The sequence below is a fragment of the Hirundo rustica genome, chromosome 3 (genome assembly GCF_015227805.2).
Source record: "Hirundo rustica isolate bHirRus1 chromosome 3, bHirRus1.pri.v3, whole genome shotgun sequence".
Taxonomy (NCBI): Eukaryota; Metazoa; Chordata; class Aves; order Passeriformes; family Hirundinidae; genus Hirundo; species Hirundo rustica.
The window spans coordinates 20,715,625-20,732,389 of record NC_053452.1 but is presented as its reverse complement, the minus strand read 5'-3'; the positions used below and the strand labels follow the sequence as shown (position 1 = coordinate 20,732,389).

At 46.7% G+C, this 16,765-nt stretch overlaps 1 protein-coding gene across 2 annotated transcripts in view; it reads left to right on the top strand.

Moving 5' to 3' along the window:
* Window positions 1-6,695: 6,695 nt before the first annotated feature.
* Window positions 6,696-16,765, top strand: part of TGFB2 (transforming growth factor beta 2) — a 59,675-nt gene continuing 49,605 nt past the window's right edge. For both annotated transcript variants that reach the window (XM_040059711.1, XM_058419943.1), the window contains exon 1: window positions 6,696-7,059. In XM_040059711.1, the coding sequence (XP_039915645.1) occupies window positions 6,717-7,059 (343 nt within the window). In that variant the 5' untranslated portion in view covers window positions 6,696-6,716. The remainder of the gene's footprint in view (window positions 7,060-16,765) is intronic.

Below are 16,765 nucleotides of genomic sequence, written 5' to 3'. Positions count from 1 at the left end.
GCCCTCTGGTTTATAAACCGCTGAGCTTGTATTTCTCTGTCTTATTTTAATTATTTTTATTTTTAGTTAGTGAATCTGATCATTTTCCTCTGCTGATAGATATTTAAGTCTTACTGACTTAAGTGGAAACAGGATTTCCTGTGGTGATTAAAACCACAGGTGCTAGGATTAAGGAAGGCCTCTTTTTCAGTGGCACATAGACTAAAGCTGGAATGATACATGGAAGATTAGTGTGGCATCCTCAAGGCTGACAAGCAGATTTGGGAAAGCACATGAGGGGATCAAACTCCGGGAGGTGTAACCATGGGGAAACTTCTCTAGCAAAGTTTTTATGAAGACTTGAATCTTAACTGATTCAAAGCTGGAAATCAGCTGTTGGAAGCAGAAACCTCTTTGGATGCAGCACTGATGTGTGCAGCTTTTATGGGAAATGTGTATCTTTTTAGGATATGGGGTTTAGGCTATTGATGCTTCCCTTGACCCCTAATATCTGGCTGTACTCTGTGGAGACAAGGTGCAACTTTACTGGGGAGAAGCTATTTTAGGAGTTGTAAAATCCCAGCCATGTGAAGAATAATGTAGCACTGAAATACAGACCAATGGTGATGTTCCTTTCTGTTCCCTTTTTCCTTTTATCCGTAAGAATTTTATTTTCCCCTTTCCTTCAGAGTTTAGTCATTCTGGCTTGAGGTGCCCTGTCTACAGTTTCAGTGTTGTTGTTCTGGGGTTTTTTTGGTGGTCTTTGGTAACAGATTTTTTGGGGTTAATTGCATTCTAGATGTCTTTTTTAAGGTGCAGTTTCAAACACAGACTATACACTGCTGTGTGGACATTACAGCTTTGTGTTCTTACTTGATGGTGGGAGATGATGCCATTCCATAAAATCTCAGAGATGACACCTGAATGGCTTTTTGGATCAGATCCTGTTGACTACTCTTGTGACTGTTTCCACTGAAATGATTAAATGTATTTGTAGGAATGAGAACTTTTTTAATGTATATAGGTGTGTATGTATGAATACCTATATTTATAAATACACAAAAAATGTGTGTGTGTGTGTGTATAAATATATATAAAAATAAAAGTTCTTATTCCTGTTATATATTTTATATTTGTTCTGTGTATATTTAAAGGAAGTTCTGTTTCACACAAATAAATTATCTCTTTATATTGGAAACATACCTTTGATTTGCAAGTTGACAAGTAGTTACATATGTATATATGGGTAGCAGTCTTGCGTGTCAAACAGCGTGTTCTATAAAATAGCCTTTATCTTCTGGAACATGAGTGCTGCAGGAATGGGCTGTGGTTGTGTGAAATGCAATCCTGGGGCAGTGGGGCTGCCTGTGTTAGTAAGGTCAGCAGGGTTTGCTCTCAAATTCATCCAAGCGTTACAGCGCACACTAATGAAATGTGCAGCACAGAGGTATGGACTTCTACTTCACTAAGGATAATAAACAGTAAAATCTAAGGTTTTATTATAGTATATATTACAATTTTCCATTATTTGTCATCTCCTCTTTGCCTCACCTTTATTAGGTGCCACCTTGGCTCTCCGAGTTGAACCTTTATACGTGTATTTTTATAAAAAGGAGAATTCAGAAGGGTTTTTTTTCCCTAGCACCCTGCATCAGAATGACTGAGATTCTACACAACCACAGTTACTGCTGCAGATTTCTGTGCATGCCACAAAGAATTAATTGTGCAATCATCCTGCACTCGTCATCAGTGTGAGAATTTACAAAAGTCACCTCTTAACTTTTAAAAGTTATTCCTCTTCCAACAATGTTCTTTAGTTTATGAAATGTGACCAGCCACCTTACTTAATGACCTGGTCGTCAGCAGTTTTAGAAAGATTATTGCCTTTGTATTTTGCACGGTGTATTTGCGTATAACCAAAACAATCTAAAAAGAAACCACAAATTGTAAAATCCTGACCACGTAATTTTTAACTTAATAGGAAACACGAAACTTTTACATTTAGTGAAGTAACTTTCCAGGTGTCCCTGTTTTTCTAATAAACAGTTAGTGTTTATTAAAAAAAAAAAAATAATACGTAAAAAAGACAGTATTGTATTGAATTAAAAGTGCCAAAACAGATAAGTTCTGTTCTTTCCCCATATGCACTCTAAGGGCCCGTTGCCACTTTTTGGCTTACCAAGCTTTCACTGACAGCAGGCACACAGGACAAGGCCATTTCATAGACACCCAGGGAAGAGATAAATGTAAGATGGGTTAACCTTCAGTGCCAGATAATCCCAGCAGCTTTTGAAACTAGCAGGTAGTCATCAATAAAAACTACTGTGGAATGAATAAAAACGATAAAGCTTTGCAAGATAGAATACAAAACCATAATTGCGATAATAATCATGAAAATTAACAGTAGAATGTAGAAGCAGAATTACCTGTGTAAAAGGTCATGTTATAGTTGAATTCTGTGATATAAAACTTTATCCAGCTTTGTCGAGTGCCTGCAGTTTGGTTCTACCATTTCTGACAATTTTTGATTATCTTTTTTGTGTGTTCCTCACTTCAGCAAGGTAAAATGGCACCTGTTTGAGTCTAGTTTGCAGGACTTTGGTGGTAAAAAAAGCCTTCTTAAATGTGCAAGGGGGAGAATTTAGAACTAAGACCAGATCTATCATGATGTATATGTTCCAGGTATTTTCCATTTAGATTACATAATGGAAAGTCGATGTTTATGAATGTGGATGTGTATTTGAATGATTTGGCTAGCAGGTAGATGTTCCTTCCTGGAGCACACTGGAGCAGCTCAGGCATGTGTGGTGGGCTTCTGCAGCTGCTGGGGATTTAGCCCAAGCGGCCAGGGCTTTTGGAATGGAGTATGCATGCCTGGGAAGTTCTGCAAGGCAAAAACATCACCATGGTGACATCGGGAAGTTTTAGGGAATCCACCTTTGTTGTGGTCATAAGGCAAAATGGAGACACGCACCTGGGTAAGCCTGACGCCGTATGTCACACTCAAAGTGAAGAGAAGAGAAGCAAAGGGTTTTTCTCAGATAAGAACAAACCCAAGATTTATCTTAATTTTGTTGTTGTTGTTGTTGTTTTCCTAGATGGTCTAAAAGGCACTGAGGAATCATTGCCAAATCAGAAGGAATCTCAGCAACTTTCAAAATCTAGTCAGACTGGTTTGCTGTCAGCCTGGTTTGCTGTCAGCCTGGCTGGATCTCTGGCAGCTTACACGGAGGGCTTCTCTGGAGCTTGGACCTCCTGCAGCTCCGTGGGCAGCGGGGCCAGCTGGGCACTGAACACACGGGAGCTGATGGCCTCCAGCAGGGCAGCCCTTAGGCTTCAGGGTTTGTGAAAGACACTGCACAGTTTGGGTTGGTTGGGTTTTCGTTCCTTCCCCCACGAATAATAAACTTTCAAAGATCAATACACTTTGTAATGCAGGCGGGTTGTGTCTGCAGAGGGATCCTGAGATGGGGGCAGGTTCCCTGCCTGAGGAGGGTGTCCAGCACTGTCCCAATCTCTGCTCTTGAAGCCCTCGGGGTGAGTGGCACGCAGAGCCAAGTGTTACAGGGCCATAGCTGCTGTATAAGGAATCCCTTCACGGTTTCAGCTGTAGCTTTTGGAGGAAATAATTTAATAACCCTTTTCTTTAGAAGTATTTGTGGTTGAGGTACCTCGTGTAACAGAGCTGATTCCTCAGCTGGCTAGCAGTGGAGCTGTGAGATGTAACAGCTCGAGGAACTGTCCCCTTGGTTTTGTACAGGTGTGCTGCAGAAGTGAAACCAGCTGAGTCTACATGTTGAGCTTGCTTGTTTATTTGAGTAATTTTGGAAACGTTGCCATTCCTGACACTGCAGCTGTGTTTTTGAGGTCAGTAGGAGCAGGACATTGACATGTACAGCCGTAAAAGAGTGATGTTGTGGCAGAGAGGTTTAATCTGGCCTTGCAGGAATTCATGGATTTAAGCGGATTTAACTCCTGCATCATGAGGATGCAATCTTGGTTGCGTGCAGGGCTGTACATACCCACACAAGAATGAAGTTTACTTTTAGAGTCTGTGTGTGTAGACATGCCTGTCAAAAATATATTTTCGTAGCTCCTCCATCTCTGGGAGAACGTCATCGCTGCTGGTACCCACAGCAGTGCGAGGTTAGCTGGTCGCGTTGGCACCAGATTCCCCTGCAGCAGAGCCCTGCCAAGGCAAACAGCGTGTGGCAGCTCCGTGCTGCTGGGTGCTTCCATCACCCCAGCACTCCGCCACAGCTGCTTGGAGGAAGCACTTTTCCTCCCTGGGAAGGGAAAACTCGCATTTAATTTGGGGACTGGCAGTCTCCAGCTTTGGGAAACATTTGAAAATTTTGCAGAAAGAAGATGGTTCCTGAGGTGTGGTCAGCTGGAGGAAGCCTTCAGGGGTGTCTAGCTGGTTTGTGTCTTACATGATCCTCCGTGTGCTTCCAGGTCCCTCAGTGTGCTTTCTCTTGGGTATGTTTGCCCATGATACCACTGGCGATGGCTGAGCTGTTCTTGGGAACACCTACTGCCTTTTGAGTGCCTCTTCTACATCTGTCCTCATCTCTGAAAATAGAGGTTTTCCAAAAACAGCCTTGCCCCACTTAGGATGATGTTACTGGAAAGTTCTGGCAAGTAAAACCTGTGATAATTCAGAAGGGAATGTAGAGCTAAAATGGGTGAGAGTAAAGAAAAAGTCTACTTGATCACTTTTTAAAGTTAATGTACAGTGGTGATAAATGAACTGTGAAGGAAAAGCTTTGTGGCATTAACTTGAGGGATGTCTAGTAGACTGTGGAGTGATTTCCCTGGGGCAGAGTAGGGTACGTATGGAGCCTGTGATGTTTGTTGTGGCCAAAGAGGCAGCGGAAAAATTGAATTACAGGCATAGCCAAAGCATTTGGGGCTCGAGAGTTTCTGTCAAGTGCAGATGAGGATGTATTTGCACGCTTCTGACAGGAGAGGAGACCTCGGCGAAGGAGCAAATCCTCCTCTTCTGTTGTCTCTGCCTCCTTGGCCGGTAGTACCGATTACCGAGGTATCCGCGGAACAGCGAGAATTGCTCAAAACACGCTTGGAAGTGAAACTGAGGGGCAGCGCCGAGTAGCGTTCTGTGACAGAGCAGCGGGCAGAGCTGCCCCGCAACCTCGAACAGGAACGCGTCTGAGCGGTGTCCAAGAGGCGTGTTATTCTTCCTCTAGCGCCGGAGCGCTATTTGGCCCAATTACTTTAATATTAGGTACAAGAAGCACTAAAACCTTTATTTAAAAAAGAAATAAAATAAAAGCCTGGCGGGACTTGCTTTTTCCTTCTCGGCTCCGGGCTGCCTCCCCTCTCCTTGCCCCGGGGCGAGGCACCTCGGCAGCGGCCGGGCTGCGGCGAGTCCCCGGCCGGTGGCGCGGTGGGGAATAAATAGCCGGGCGGCGGCGCGGAGCCCTCCGCTCCCGCAGCCCCTCCACGTCACTTCGCAGCGAGCCGAGCACGTGGGGCGGGGAGATCGTATAAATCTCCCTCTCCCTGCGCGGCCGTGATGTTATCTGCTGGCACCCGTCCCCTCCGCGCAGGGAGAGCCGAGGGGCCGGGGGCGGCAGGCGGGGGGCGCCGGGCGGAGCGCTAGAGCCGCCGGGGACGGGGCCAGCCCCAGCCCCGCGGGGGAGGCCGGCGGGGGGGGGTGGGGGAGAGCGGCGCTGCGCTGCGGCCAGCCCCGGGCGGCCGGCTCCGCGCCTGCGACCCGCGGGAGGCTGCCGGGGCGCGGCGGCGCTGCCTCGCTGACTGCGGCGCGGGGTTGGCGTTTCGGAAGGAGGAGGAAGAGGAGGGAGCTGGGAAGAGCTGCGCGGCGCGCAGCGGCCCGGGCGGGGGGTGGGTCGGTGCATGCGGCGCGGGGCGCACGCAGCAGCCTGCGGGACGCGGCCGGACGGGGGATCGCCGCTCGCCGCGGGCGCCGGGCGCCGCCGCGGGGCCGGGGCCGCCGCCTGCCGCTGCCGCTGCGCCGCGCCCGGGCCGGGCGCGGGGGCCGGGGCTCGGCGCCGCCGGGCGCACACGTGCGCGGCTCTCGGTGCCCGCGCCGCCGCGGGGGCTGAGCGCCGCCGGGCGCGGGGCGGTGCCGCTGCCGCTGCCCGCCGGGAGCCGTCGGGCGCCGCGGGCGCACGGCGGGGCTCAGCGCCGCGCCGGCACCCTCTCTCTGCCGGCTGCGGCAGCGCCCTGTGATACCCATCACTGCGCCTTCTCGCCCTCCTCCTTTTTTTTTGGTGGTTTTTTTTTTTTTTTTTTTCCTTTCCCCTTTCCTTCCCCCACTTCAGATTTTTGTTCTACAGCGCGCTGAGAGCAGCTTCTCTGCCATTTACTTGATTTGCAGGTTTGTTGTATCTGTTTGGGGGCTTTTTTCCTGCTCTTTTTTTGCTGTCCGGCTCACTCCAGCCCCGAATTTTATCTAGTTGTAGCAACTTGCTTTTCCCTTTTTTCTTTTTCTTTTTCTTTTTTTTTTTCCCTTATTATTATTATTACTGGTGTGTTTTTTCACTGGCTCCTCCCGTGCATTTTCCGATTGCGAGCCGCCTTCTCAGCCTGATTTTTTAAGAGCATTTTGCCTGCAGATCTCCCCTTTGTTTGCACAGATCCCATTTTTATTTTTTGATTTTTTTTTTCCTTGTTGTCGTTCGTTGCTAAAGTCACTTTTTTTTTTTTTTTTTTTTTTTTTGGTTGGGGGGGGGCGCTGTATTTAAACACTTAAAATGCACTGCTATCTGCTGAGCGTGCTCCTCACCGTGGATCTGGCCACCGTGGCTCTCAGCCTGTCTACCTGCAGCACCCTCGACATGGATCAGTTCATGCGCAAGAGGATCGAGGCGATCCGGGGGCAGATCTTGAGCAAGCTGAAGCTCACCAGCCCCCCGGACGAGTACCCCGAGCCCGAGGAGGTGCCCCCGGAGGTCATCTCCATCTACAACAGCACCAGGGACCTGCTGCAGGAAAAAGCCAACCACAGAGCCGCCACTTGCGAGAGGGAGAGGAGCGACGAGGAGTATTACGCCAAAGAAGTTTACAAAATAGACATGCAGCCTTTCTACCCCGAAAGTAAGTTCCTCCGTGTTTGTGCGTGTGTGCGTAGTTTCGCCCCCGAGGCTTAGCGGTGCTCGGCACCTTTGAATAGCACCCCCGAGCCTCGCAACCCGCCGCCTTCGCTCGGCTCGCTTGTCATCCTCAGCATCGCTTAGGTGGAGGCTTCTAGGGTTTAATTTAGGTGACGGGGCATAAGTACGACTGGGTGGGTATGTTAGGGGAGGGGGGTCACCTGCTGCCCCAGGCTGGCGAGGTTTCCGGACCCCTTTAAAGTCATCCGGGAATGCCTCGGGGCGCCTCTGCTGCCCGCAGCACGTACCTGAGCAGAGCTCCCCCCTCCCGGGATCCCGCTGCCCCCCCAGCTCCGGGTTTAGCTCCCCGGCAGCCCCGTGTACAGCCTCCAGAAAGAGCCAGTGTCTTTCCACTGCTCTTGTTTCCCTTGGAGTGTCTGGAGCGGGCAGGTTTCCATCTCTCCATAACTGAAAAGAAAAGGAGGTCTTTAAAAGACAAAAAAAAAAAAAAAAAAAAGAAGTCGCCACCTCGTCTTGTCTGTGTCCCTCTAGAGCATTGTCCCGCAGACTGCTGTTCACATTTGGTGCTCAGAGAGGACAGAGACGTCCTCCCTCCTCTTCCTACTTTAACTAGCCTCCCCTTTCGGTTCGTGGGCACTTTTCATTTCAGGTACAGAAAAACTTTTCCCTTCTGGGTAGCCTCGGTTCTTGGAACCTGTCTCAGCCCGTCTGCATTTTGCTGTTTTTAACGACCTTCTGGTGATCCGTGCCACGTTTTGCAAAAAAAAAAAAAAAAAGAAAAGAAAAAAAAAAAAAAAGAGGGTACAAATGCTCTGTGCTGACCAAATCCACTTAGAGTGATTAATAATCATAACGACGTGCCTTTTTGTTTTGGTAGTGAAGCTTAAGTGTAAGTGCATAGAAAAAAAAAAAAAGAAAGAAAAAGCACCGCACTGCCTTAAAAGAATCTAGATCATCATCATACTGAGGAAAGTGAAATACCAGAAGCAGAAAATAACTTCACCGTTCACATAACCAAACCCTAGTCCCTAGTCATTTCATTTAGCTCGCTTCCCTCCCCCACCACTTGATGCCCTGTATTCTTGCTGTCTGTTTCTCAAAAGCACATAGCTCTTGCTTAAATAGATAATTCAGCCATCTTGGTAACTTTATCCTAGAGTTTCTAATTGCATTTTCCCCTTATTTATTTTTAGTTTAGCAAGTTGTAGCTTTGGGGCTTGCTCCGTCTTGCATGGGATAGTCCTAGGATGCCAGCCAAGGTATCTGAACCCCACGCTCCGTGCAGCTGCCTCCCTTTCTTCCTTTAGTCTTAAATGACAACATCAGGTACAGGACATCCTGGCAGTCAGAGCCATTTTATTATTGTAATTATGGCACCATCCTTAATAGCCATGATAAATACACTCCACCCTTATTACCCTTGGGGAAGAAATACTTACTTTTTTTTTTTTTTTTTTAAACCCACATATTTGGAGCCAAGTGGGTATGAGCAGAGTGGTTCAGTGTAAGTCATAGCCGTAGCAGGAACGCAGAAGTCATGCTTGTTTTCCACGTCGATGTACTGTATTATTTTGCTGGTGGTTTTGGTAGAAGTCAGCGCTTCCTTTCGAGACCTATTAGATGATACCCGGGGCAGAGGAGCACCTGCGGGCAAAGGTTGGGAAGACCTGTAGCAGAGCCTTGGCTTGGGGAGTTGACCCTGTAGCAGAGAGCCTCTGAGAATTGCAGAGTGCATCCATCCTGAGCACATCTGTCCTCTCTCCTTGCTTCAGCAAACTACAAAGGACCAATAGTCCAAAATGCAGCTGCATGCTTCCCAGAAAATTGAAATATCTGTGGTGTGTGACTTGGATGGTATTGGCAAAAGAGGATCTATTTTTAAAACGTTGTCAGGGGCCAGGTTTGGTCTGAGGTATCGATAGAGGCTTTGGAAGAGCAAAGGAGATTGCAGGTATCCACCAACAGAGTGCATCAGACGTTTGGGATCCGAGGGCCGGCCGGCAGCAGCTCCAGCACTACTGTGCGAGGGCTGTCCTGACATCAGAGTAAGTAGGTTAACTGTTTTTCCACTGCTCTCTAGTTATGCTGGATGGAGCGAACCTTTCCAAAAAAGACACTAAGGAAGAAATCACTCCACCATATTTTAAAGGAAGAAACTGAAAGCGCGGCTCTGGCGGCCACAGGCACTTTCTCCTAGGCATTTCAGGGTGGATTTTTTTAACTCTGCAGTGACTGCTGTGTTGGAGAGAGGCGGGAGGGAGAAGGGGATCGGTGTGAATGCGCTGGAGGTCAAAAGCTGCTGGAAGGCAGGCATGGGAAAGATCAGTGGTTCAGTTTTTACCACAAGTTGTTAGCATTCAGTAACTGACTACAACCCAAGTATTACAAATATGCTCTAATTATACTCATAGTCAGCAATATATCACTACAGATCGCTGATAGGTCTTGGTGGGGCATTTTGTAAAGTTCAGACTAAATATTTTTAGCAATGAGGAGATTTAAAAGGAAAACTATAAGAGATATTGTATATACCCTAAGGCATATTTTGTCTTAAATATTATCCTTGGCCAACTGTACTGTATAAATACAGTAAATATGAATAGAACTGGCAAGATGCCAATCTCCTGGGATGAATTTTAGTCAAGAAGGTATTTATGGGATATAAATAATACTGTGTCAACATTTAAAGAAGGGATCTGATTAGTTTTGAAATTATTCATATTAATCTTTTCACATGCTGTTAATTTAAGGCTCAAACTAAAGTTGTGCTAAGGTTTACTGATAGTTTGCACTGAGGAAGTAAGGGGGCATCTGGCTTGAGAGTCCACCTGAGGCTAAGGACTCATCGGGATGTAGGTGGAGACTCGGTGAGTTTCAGGGACTCTCCAACCCGAAAGCAACAGATGCGAAAGAAGTGACAGAAAAAAATACTACACAGACATTTCTGGGAAAAACAGAAAGCTTTTGTCTGTCAGGCATGCCTTGAGCTCAGGACAGTATGCATCTGTATGAGCCTGAATCTCTCCAAAGTCCAGATGGCAGTCAGAATTTGAGGTTTTTCAGCGCAGCTTAAAGAGGAAGGTTGGATATGGTGTTCTCTGAGCACAACATCAGAGCGTTCTTGGGGATTTTGTTGCCTAGGCAAAGTTACCTGAGTAAATGCTTTAAACTGGTTACTGTGAATGCTGGATCACATTAGAAGCTTTTTACTTGCCCGTTCTTCGTTGAATATCTAGGGCCCGATAATTAAGCTAGGTGATGATTGCCATTGTGCTGAGAGTAAACAGAAATTTAATGCCAACACAATTAAGCGTTGTGAATTGTAATGCTAATGAAAAATGGGCATACTTGAGAAAAACAGGCAACGTGTATTTGGAGGCAAAGGCCCATTCTATCATCTTCATTCAAAGCAATTTTTACCACAGCCGATGAATTGGTTTGTAGTGACAGCTTAATGCCAATGCAGGTAAATTTTTTATGTTTTCTGCATTCTTGAAGATAGGCTTATAAGTACTCAGTAGCCTAAGAAAGCACAATTCTTGGTTTGGGCCTGGTTTTTCATGAGTTTTAAGCTACCTGGGTGTGAAGGAGCCTCCGAGGGTTCCACTCTGCACTGGTGGTTAGGATTAGTCTTCTCAGGAGCTGTGTCCCATGAATATTGCTTTACATAGGCCATCATTCTGCTGAATATTTGCCCCATGAAAGACAACATTATAAACTGGCAGGGCACAATGACATGCTTCTACTTTATCAACAAGGACTCAATTTACTAGCAATTACACGTATGTGCGTTCCTTGTCTTCAGGGTACCGGAACTGCTCCTGCAGACAGCTCCCAGCACTGACTGCATCATTACCACAGTGTTAACAGCTCACCTGTGTTTGCATTTAGCACAGCACTGAGTCTAATCTGTTGGGTTTTCCCGTGTTATTAGTGATAGGATACAGACTCAGGAGGAACAACTTATTTTAAGACCTTCTAGCTATGCTGGACCTATGATTGTGCTCTGGAGCACCTCTGAAAAGAGGAGGTGTTTGTCAGGCATACTCTTCTGCATTACAGAGAGCACCTGAAGCCATGTGAAGGCTTTCCAAAGGAAAGTATTGGGGTGAACAGTTCCTTATTCCTCGAGGAGTGACACTTAATGCAATCTTCGTAGGTGGAAAACCCCAGGAAATTGCAAATAACTTTAGAAAGGCACAGGGTAATTTTCTAGACAGTAGTCCTCTACATACTGAGAGGGATAATAAAATAACATGCTCTGGTGCACTAATGAAGGGCAGCACCACATGTGCTTCCTGCCTGGCTTCTGAATCACCAGCCACTTTTACTGTAAGCAGGATGCCAAGCTGGGAAGCAGGGGGGAAGGTCCAAGAGCCACTCTGGAGTGACACACGGTCCTTGAGTTTTTTCCAGAGGATGAAGCCTACAGCAAAGCTAGATACCCCCCTCTTTAACACTGCATGGTCAGGTGAGCTGCAAGACAGGGCTCTGTTCTCAAGTCCTTTCCATAACCCTTCTGGAATTTCTCTTGTGTCTGTTTTAAAGAGGTACTTTTCACTGTAGTTTGGTGAGTGAGAAGGTTTGGCAGAATCATGGAATCACTTAAGTTGGAAAAGACTTTTAACATCCTCTGAGTACAGCAGTTAACCTGTCACTGTGAAGTTCACCACTAAGCCTTGGCCATGTGTGCCACATCTATACTTCTAAATACCTCCAGGGATGGTGCCTCCACCACTTCCCTGGGCAGCCTGTTCCCACGCTTAAAAACCCCTTTTGCTGAATATGCAGCAGTGCCCCTGCTGCTCCCTACCCTCTAGCCATTGACATTGTGAATGTTTTATAGTCCCAGAGACCTTTCTGGAAACGTGCCCTTGTCTTCTGCTCCCGGCTGGGGATGTGCAGGGAGTGCCCAGAGCTTGTGCTGCTCTTGCAGGACTAGTGTGCGTAGGTGATTGAGTGAGGAAGGCAGAGCATCATCTTCATTAGACGCTGGTTTCAGCCTTGCCCCTCTTTGGTGCTCTACATGAGAACTGCGGTGGCCATCGGGATGGCTGAGTTATTTCAAAGTTACCAAGTCCAGCATTTTGCTGGCAGCTTGAGATCTTGTCTGCACCAGGGCAGAGAAAAAGGATGAATGAGAGAAGTGGCTGTCGTTCTCAGTGAGCTTCTTCAGCACAGCCCTGAAACACGCACGGAGCTTCACACACATGAACAGATTCATTAGCATTAAGGCTCCTTGTATGCCTAATTAGCTTTCTGAGTTGAGGCCCGGTTTACGGCACATTTGCAGGGATGAACAAAGCCGGACAGTTCAAATCCCTCTCACTGTGTTGAAATCTGTCATTTGGGCATGGGAGCCCGGCGAGAAGGAAATGCTTTACAGCATGTTTTAGAGAGGAAAGAAGAAACTCTTCAGTGATCCTGAAGAAGGCTGACCCTGTTGGGCAGCTGGCTTCCTTTGCCTTTGCACTGATGTGCTAGACTGCTCCTGTATTACAGATAAAGAGAGGAACCCCAGGGTATGGTGACAAAACGAGTCATGAGTGAGGACACATGAATGTTTTCGTTCCTGTTGTGAAACCACATGCAGCACGTTTTCAAGCAGGCAGTTTTTAGCTTGAGGATGATACGCTCTCCAGGTATTGTTTAATGTAATAATGTGTTACGGATGTTTCTGCTGGTTTGTTTAGATTAAAAGGATTGTTTGGGATTGTTTAGGGGAGGCTTGCACCCTGCCTCCCACCACAGGCTGTTGCTTGCTTCCCCTTCAGTCTGTGCTGTGGATAGTCGGTGCCTAGCTCCAGCATCACTGTCAGCTGGCTTCCTGTAGTAGTCAGTCTGAAGCAGCAATGTTTCTTCTTAAAACATCTCTGCCGTGCTTGTCCTTGCTGTCTGTGCTAAGTGATTGCAGCTGGGCACCCGGCTGTACAAGACGTACAGCTGCAAGGTATAGAGGAGAAACTCAAAGATTTGTCTGTAACAAGACAGTAAAATGTTGGGAAAAAAGCCCCTAGTGTCAAGTGTTGTGTTTTATCTCCTTCCAGTGTGACCAGTTGTGTTTGGATTTTTGAATTACTCATGAAGCTGTTGACTGCTGTGGTTCTCTTAGCTCGAATGGCACAGGACTGGCTTTGCAGAAATGAAGTGCTAGACCTGGCTTTGTTAGACCTGTCTGGTCTTTATAGTTTTTTACGTGTGTTTGGTCCTCTGCAAGTTGGTCCACAGTAGAGAATTTGCTTCTTTGGGTAAAATAGAGTTCTTTACAGCAGCCAGGTTTTCAAAGGGAACATGGCAGTTTATGCCACTGGGAAAGCTTCTGGCTCCTTGTGTTGGAGGTTTTGTTGGGTGAGTTAAGGCAGGTGTGCAGAGAGACTGCTCACTCACTGTGAAGAGACAGGCTCTGCTGAAATACATCTTGTGTTGCTGTTTGCGCTCTCTGGCATCTGTGTTTGGTTTCCAGGAGGTGCTGGACCTCACAGGCACCCCTGCAGCAGATCTGTGGCAGAGGGTGTGGAGGTGATCTTCAGAACATCTCTCCCTTGTTCAGTTTTGATTTAGGCAGTGAGTGAGGAGTGCTTCTCATTTCAGGTGTGATGCTCACTGACATATTCAGGCTCTTTGTTGTAGAGCTGAGCTTTTCCCCTCTGAATCCCCCTTAGGGAGGGAGCCTCTTTTTGTTGTTATATAATACTTAGTACAGTGCTGATTTCAGGTTGTTGTTAAAAGCAACTGTATAAATTATAAAACATAAGTTGTCCTCATAGCTGACCCTGCTTTGAGCTGGAGGTTGGACTTCCAACGTGAATTAACCCGTAATCCTTGTAATACTACATTTTTATGCAAGGAAAACAATGCATTGTATTTCAACTTCCACAGGGCGGTCTTGATTCTAGTATCACCACGTTTCTAAAGGTGTGCTGCTTTCTGCCAGTCTTGGATTTGTCCCTCTGCTGTAGCTTTCTTGCACCAAAGTGTTCCTGTTCTTCTCCCCCTCTGCACACAGTTTCATTTTGCTTTTCTTGCTTGAATGTTGCTTTTCAAATAAGCATGGTAAGTTGCATGAAAATAGACTACTGTATTGGACTTCAGCAAAAGCTGTGGCATAGTTGTAGGCAAACTGAGGAGGGGCGGGGAAGGAAAATGTTGTGATACTGACCTTTCACTTCGCTTGTTTGGCTCCTTCCCATCGTATCTAACCCACGCTGCGCTGACAAATACCGCATCTGTCTTGACAGGCAAGTTCACAAATAACCATTCATTCATAACTTGGAGCTGCTGTAAGGCTCCTTATGGATTGCTTAATCTGACAGTTGTGCATTTGAGCAGAGACTTTGAAGCAAAGACTTTGTAGAATGACCGTGAGTTCAGTCTGACTTGGTGAAGGCTAAGAGGGAGGTCTTGCGTGAAAGAGGATACTGTGCTTGAGGGTGTGTTGCGTGTGTGCATGCGTGCGCACACGCGCGTGCATACATTTTAGAGTATTAAAACATCTGTTGTTGCCAGAGCCCGAATTGGAATGTTCTGGGAAAGATAATTTAATTTTTAGCTCCTGGATTCGTTTCAGTGATGGTAATTTCAACACTTCCTGGGGAGAGTCTATCGGTGGTTATGTGCATCAAATGCGGCAGTAAATCTGTCATTCTTTCCATTTCAGTTTTTCAGGCTTACAACTTCGTTATTTTTCCCTGTTTGGCTGGTGTTAGTATCCAATGTTTTCCCTGGCTTCATCTCTTTTAAACCCCTGCTTTGAATTTTAAAAGGCAAGCTAAGCCTGTTGAAGTTCTTTCTCTTACTTGTTTTTGTTTACTTATAGCATTTGCAATTCAGCAGCTAGCTCAGCTGAAATACTGATGGTAATATATCTTTACCATAGTGATGATTGAAAGATAGGAATCAGAACATGTTGATTTTCATTCCTTGGGGTGGAAGAAAAAAAAGCAGTCCACAAAATCCCCCAACCCCGTGGCTGAACTTTGTATTCACAAGGCTGAAAAATGAATAGGTGTTAGCAGCACTGACTCTTTTGAAGTGGTCAGAGAGCGCCTCACAATCACGTATGTGATGAAGGCTTCTGCACAATAATACTTATTAACCCCGAGCCCGCGGTTGTGTTTACAGCTGATCTCCAGTACCCCAGATTGAGAGAGTGGTCCTTGCTTATTTGAGTGGGCATTGTCTAGTATGTATAAAATTACTTCTTTTGGGCTTTGGGCAAACACTCGTAAAGATCTCTAGGACTGCCAAGATGTACACTTGAAGAAACACCTGCAAAACTTTACATCATCCAAACAGCGTGTGAAAACAGCGCTGCAAATTTAGCCTCTTCTGATGCAGCCGTGGGTTGAAACAATGGCACAAGCGGCGATCTGGGCCTGGTGTTCACCAGAGCCTGGGACAGGCTGCTGCTCCTTCTCCCACCTCTGCTTGCTCTCATGGGGGGCCCAGACCAGCAAAGCTGAGACATCTCTGTTCTCCCTGACCGTGGGGGCACAGCTCTGCCCTTAGCATCCCAGTTCCTGGCCTTTGTGCTTCGAGGCTTTGGTTCAGGGATTGATCCAGCTGACTGGAGAATAGTTAAACAGAGCACTTAATGAATGCCTAGTAAGCAAGATTCATGGATGCCAAGGTTCAGGTCCACTGGCAGTTCATTTCTGCCTTCGGATGCCTGCAGGGGATATAAGGGATACTTGCCTTCAGGGAAGGATGAATGATATAGTGTGTTCTCTAACATGACAGGACATTGTAAACAGCCGAGGGATGTGTTGGATCTGTGCAGATCACTGATGTTCTCGTTGCCGCCCAATCTCCAAGAGATCCAACCCGGTTTTCTTGGCTGTTGCAGTTGGCTCTGGGCCTCCCTGGCAGAGCAAGGGCTTGTATGTCTTGTGCCAATCACTGCTTTATGCTCAGATTTTTCTTGATGCACGCTTTGGAAGTGAAGTAGCCACATTTCAACATTGAGGTTTGCTGAAAGATGTCTGTGCGTTTCGCTTGTTGTGCTCGTTGCGTGTTTATCCAGCCTGCGATGGCAGGCTGTTGCAGCAGACGCACATCTCCAGGTCTGAGTGGGGAGCAAGTTCCAGCTTTCTTGAAAACCAATCTGCTGTTCTGATCTGGTGGTGTGATAGGAGCTGAGAGGCTCCCTGCCAGGATACACAGTTTGCAAAGCAAGGGAGCTAAGTGAGCAGCTTTGGCCCAGCTCGGATGGAGTCGGAACAGATTGTTGGGGGCCTGACCTTTCTCTTCCTCTTTGAATCTGGATTCTTCCCTTCCAGCTTGCATTTCTCCCTGATCCTAGGAGCCGTGTATTTGGAGGTTTCACATTCCCCTTGCTAATCAGGGAAGAAAAGAGCCCCAAAAGAATCTAGAAAAAGAGATCTTTATGAAGGTGGCCATAGTTTGGATTGCAACAGTCTCATGTGTCTGAAGGAGCTTGGCTTCTTCCAAGCTGCAGTCCCAATATTTACCACACTTTATTGGGAAACCTAATTTTCTCTGGCTGGAAGTGTATTTGTTGAGGTAGAGTCTGGAAAGGAATCTACCTCATGCTCCCTTGCCACCGCTGGGCCAGCTATACATGTGACTCAGTCAAACCTTTCCATTTCTCTGCCTTTTGAGAATATGTTCCCCAGATTAAGGGGAGGGGGTCCTGGTCCAAAGCCTGCTGAAAATGCTGGGAGTTTTTC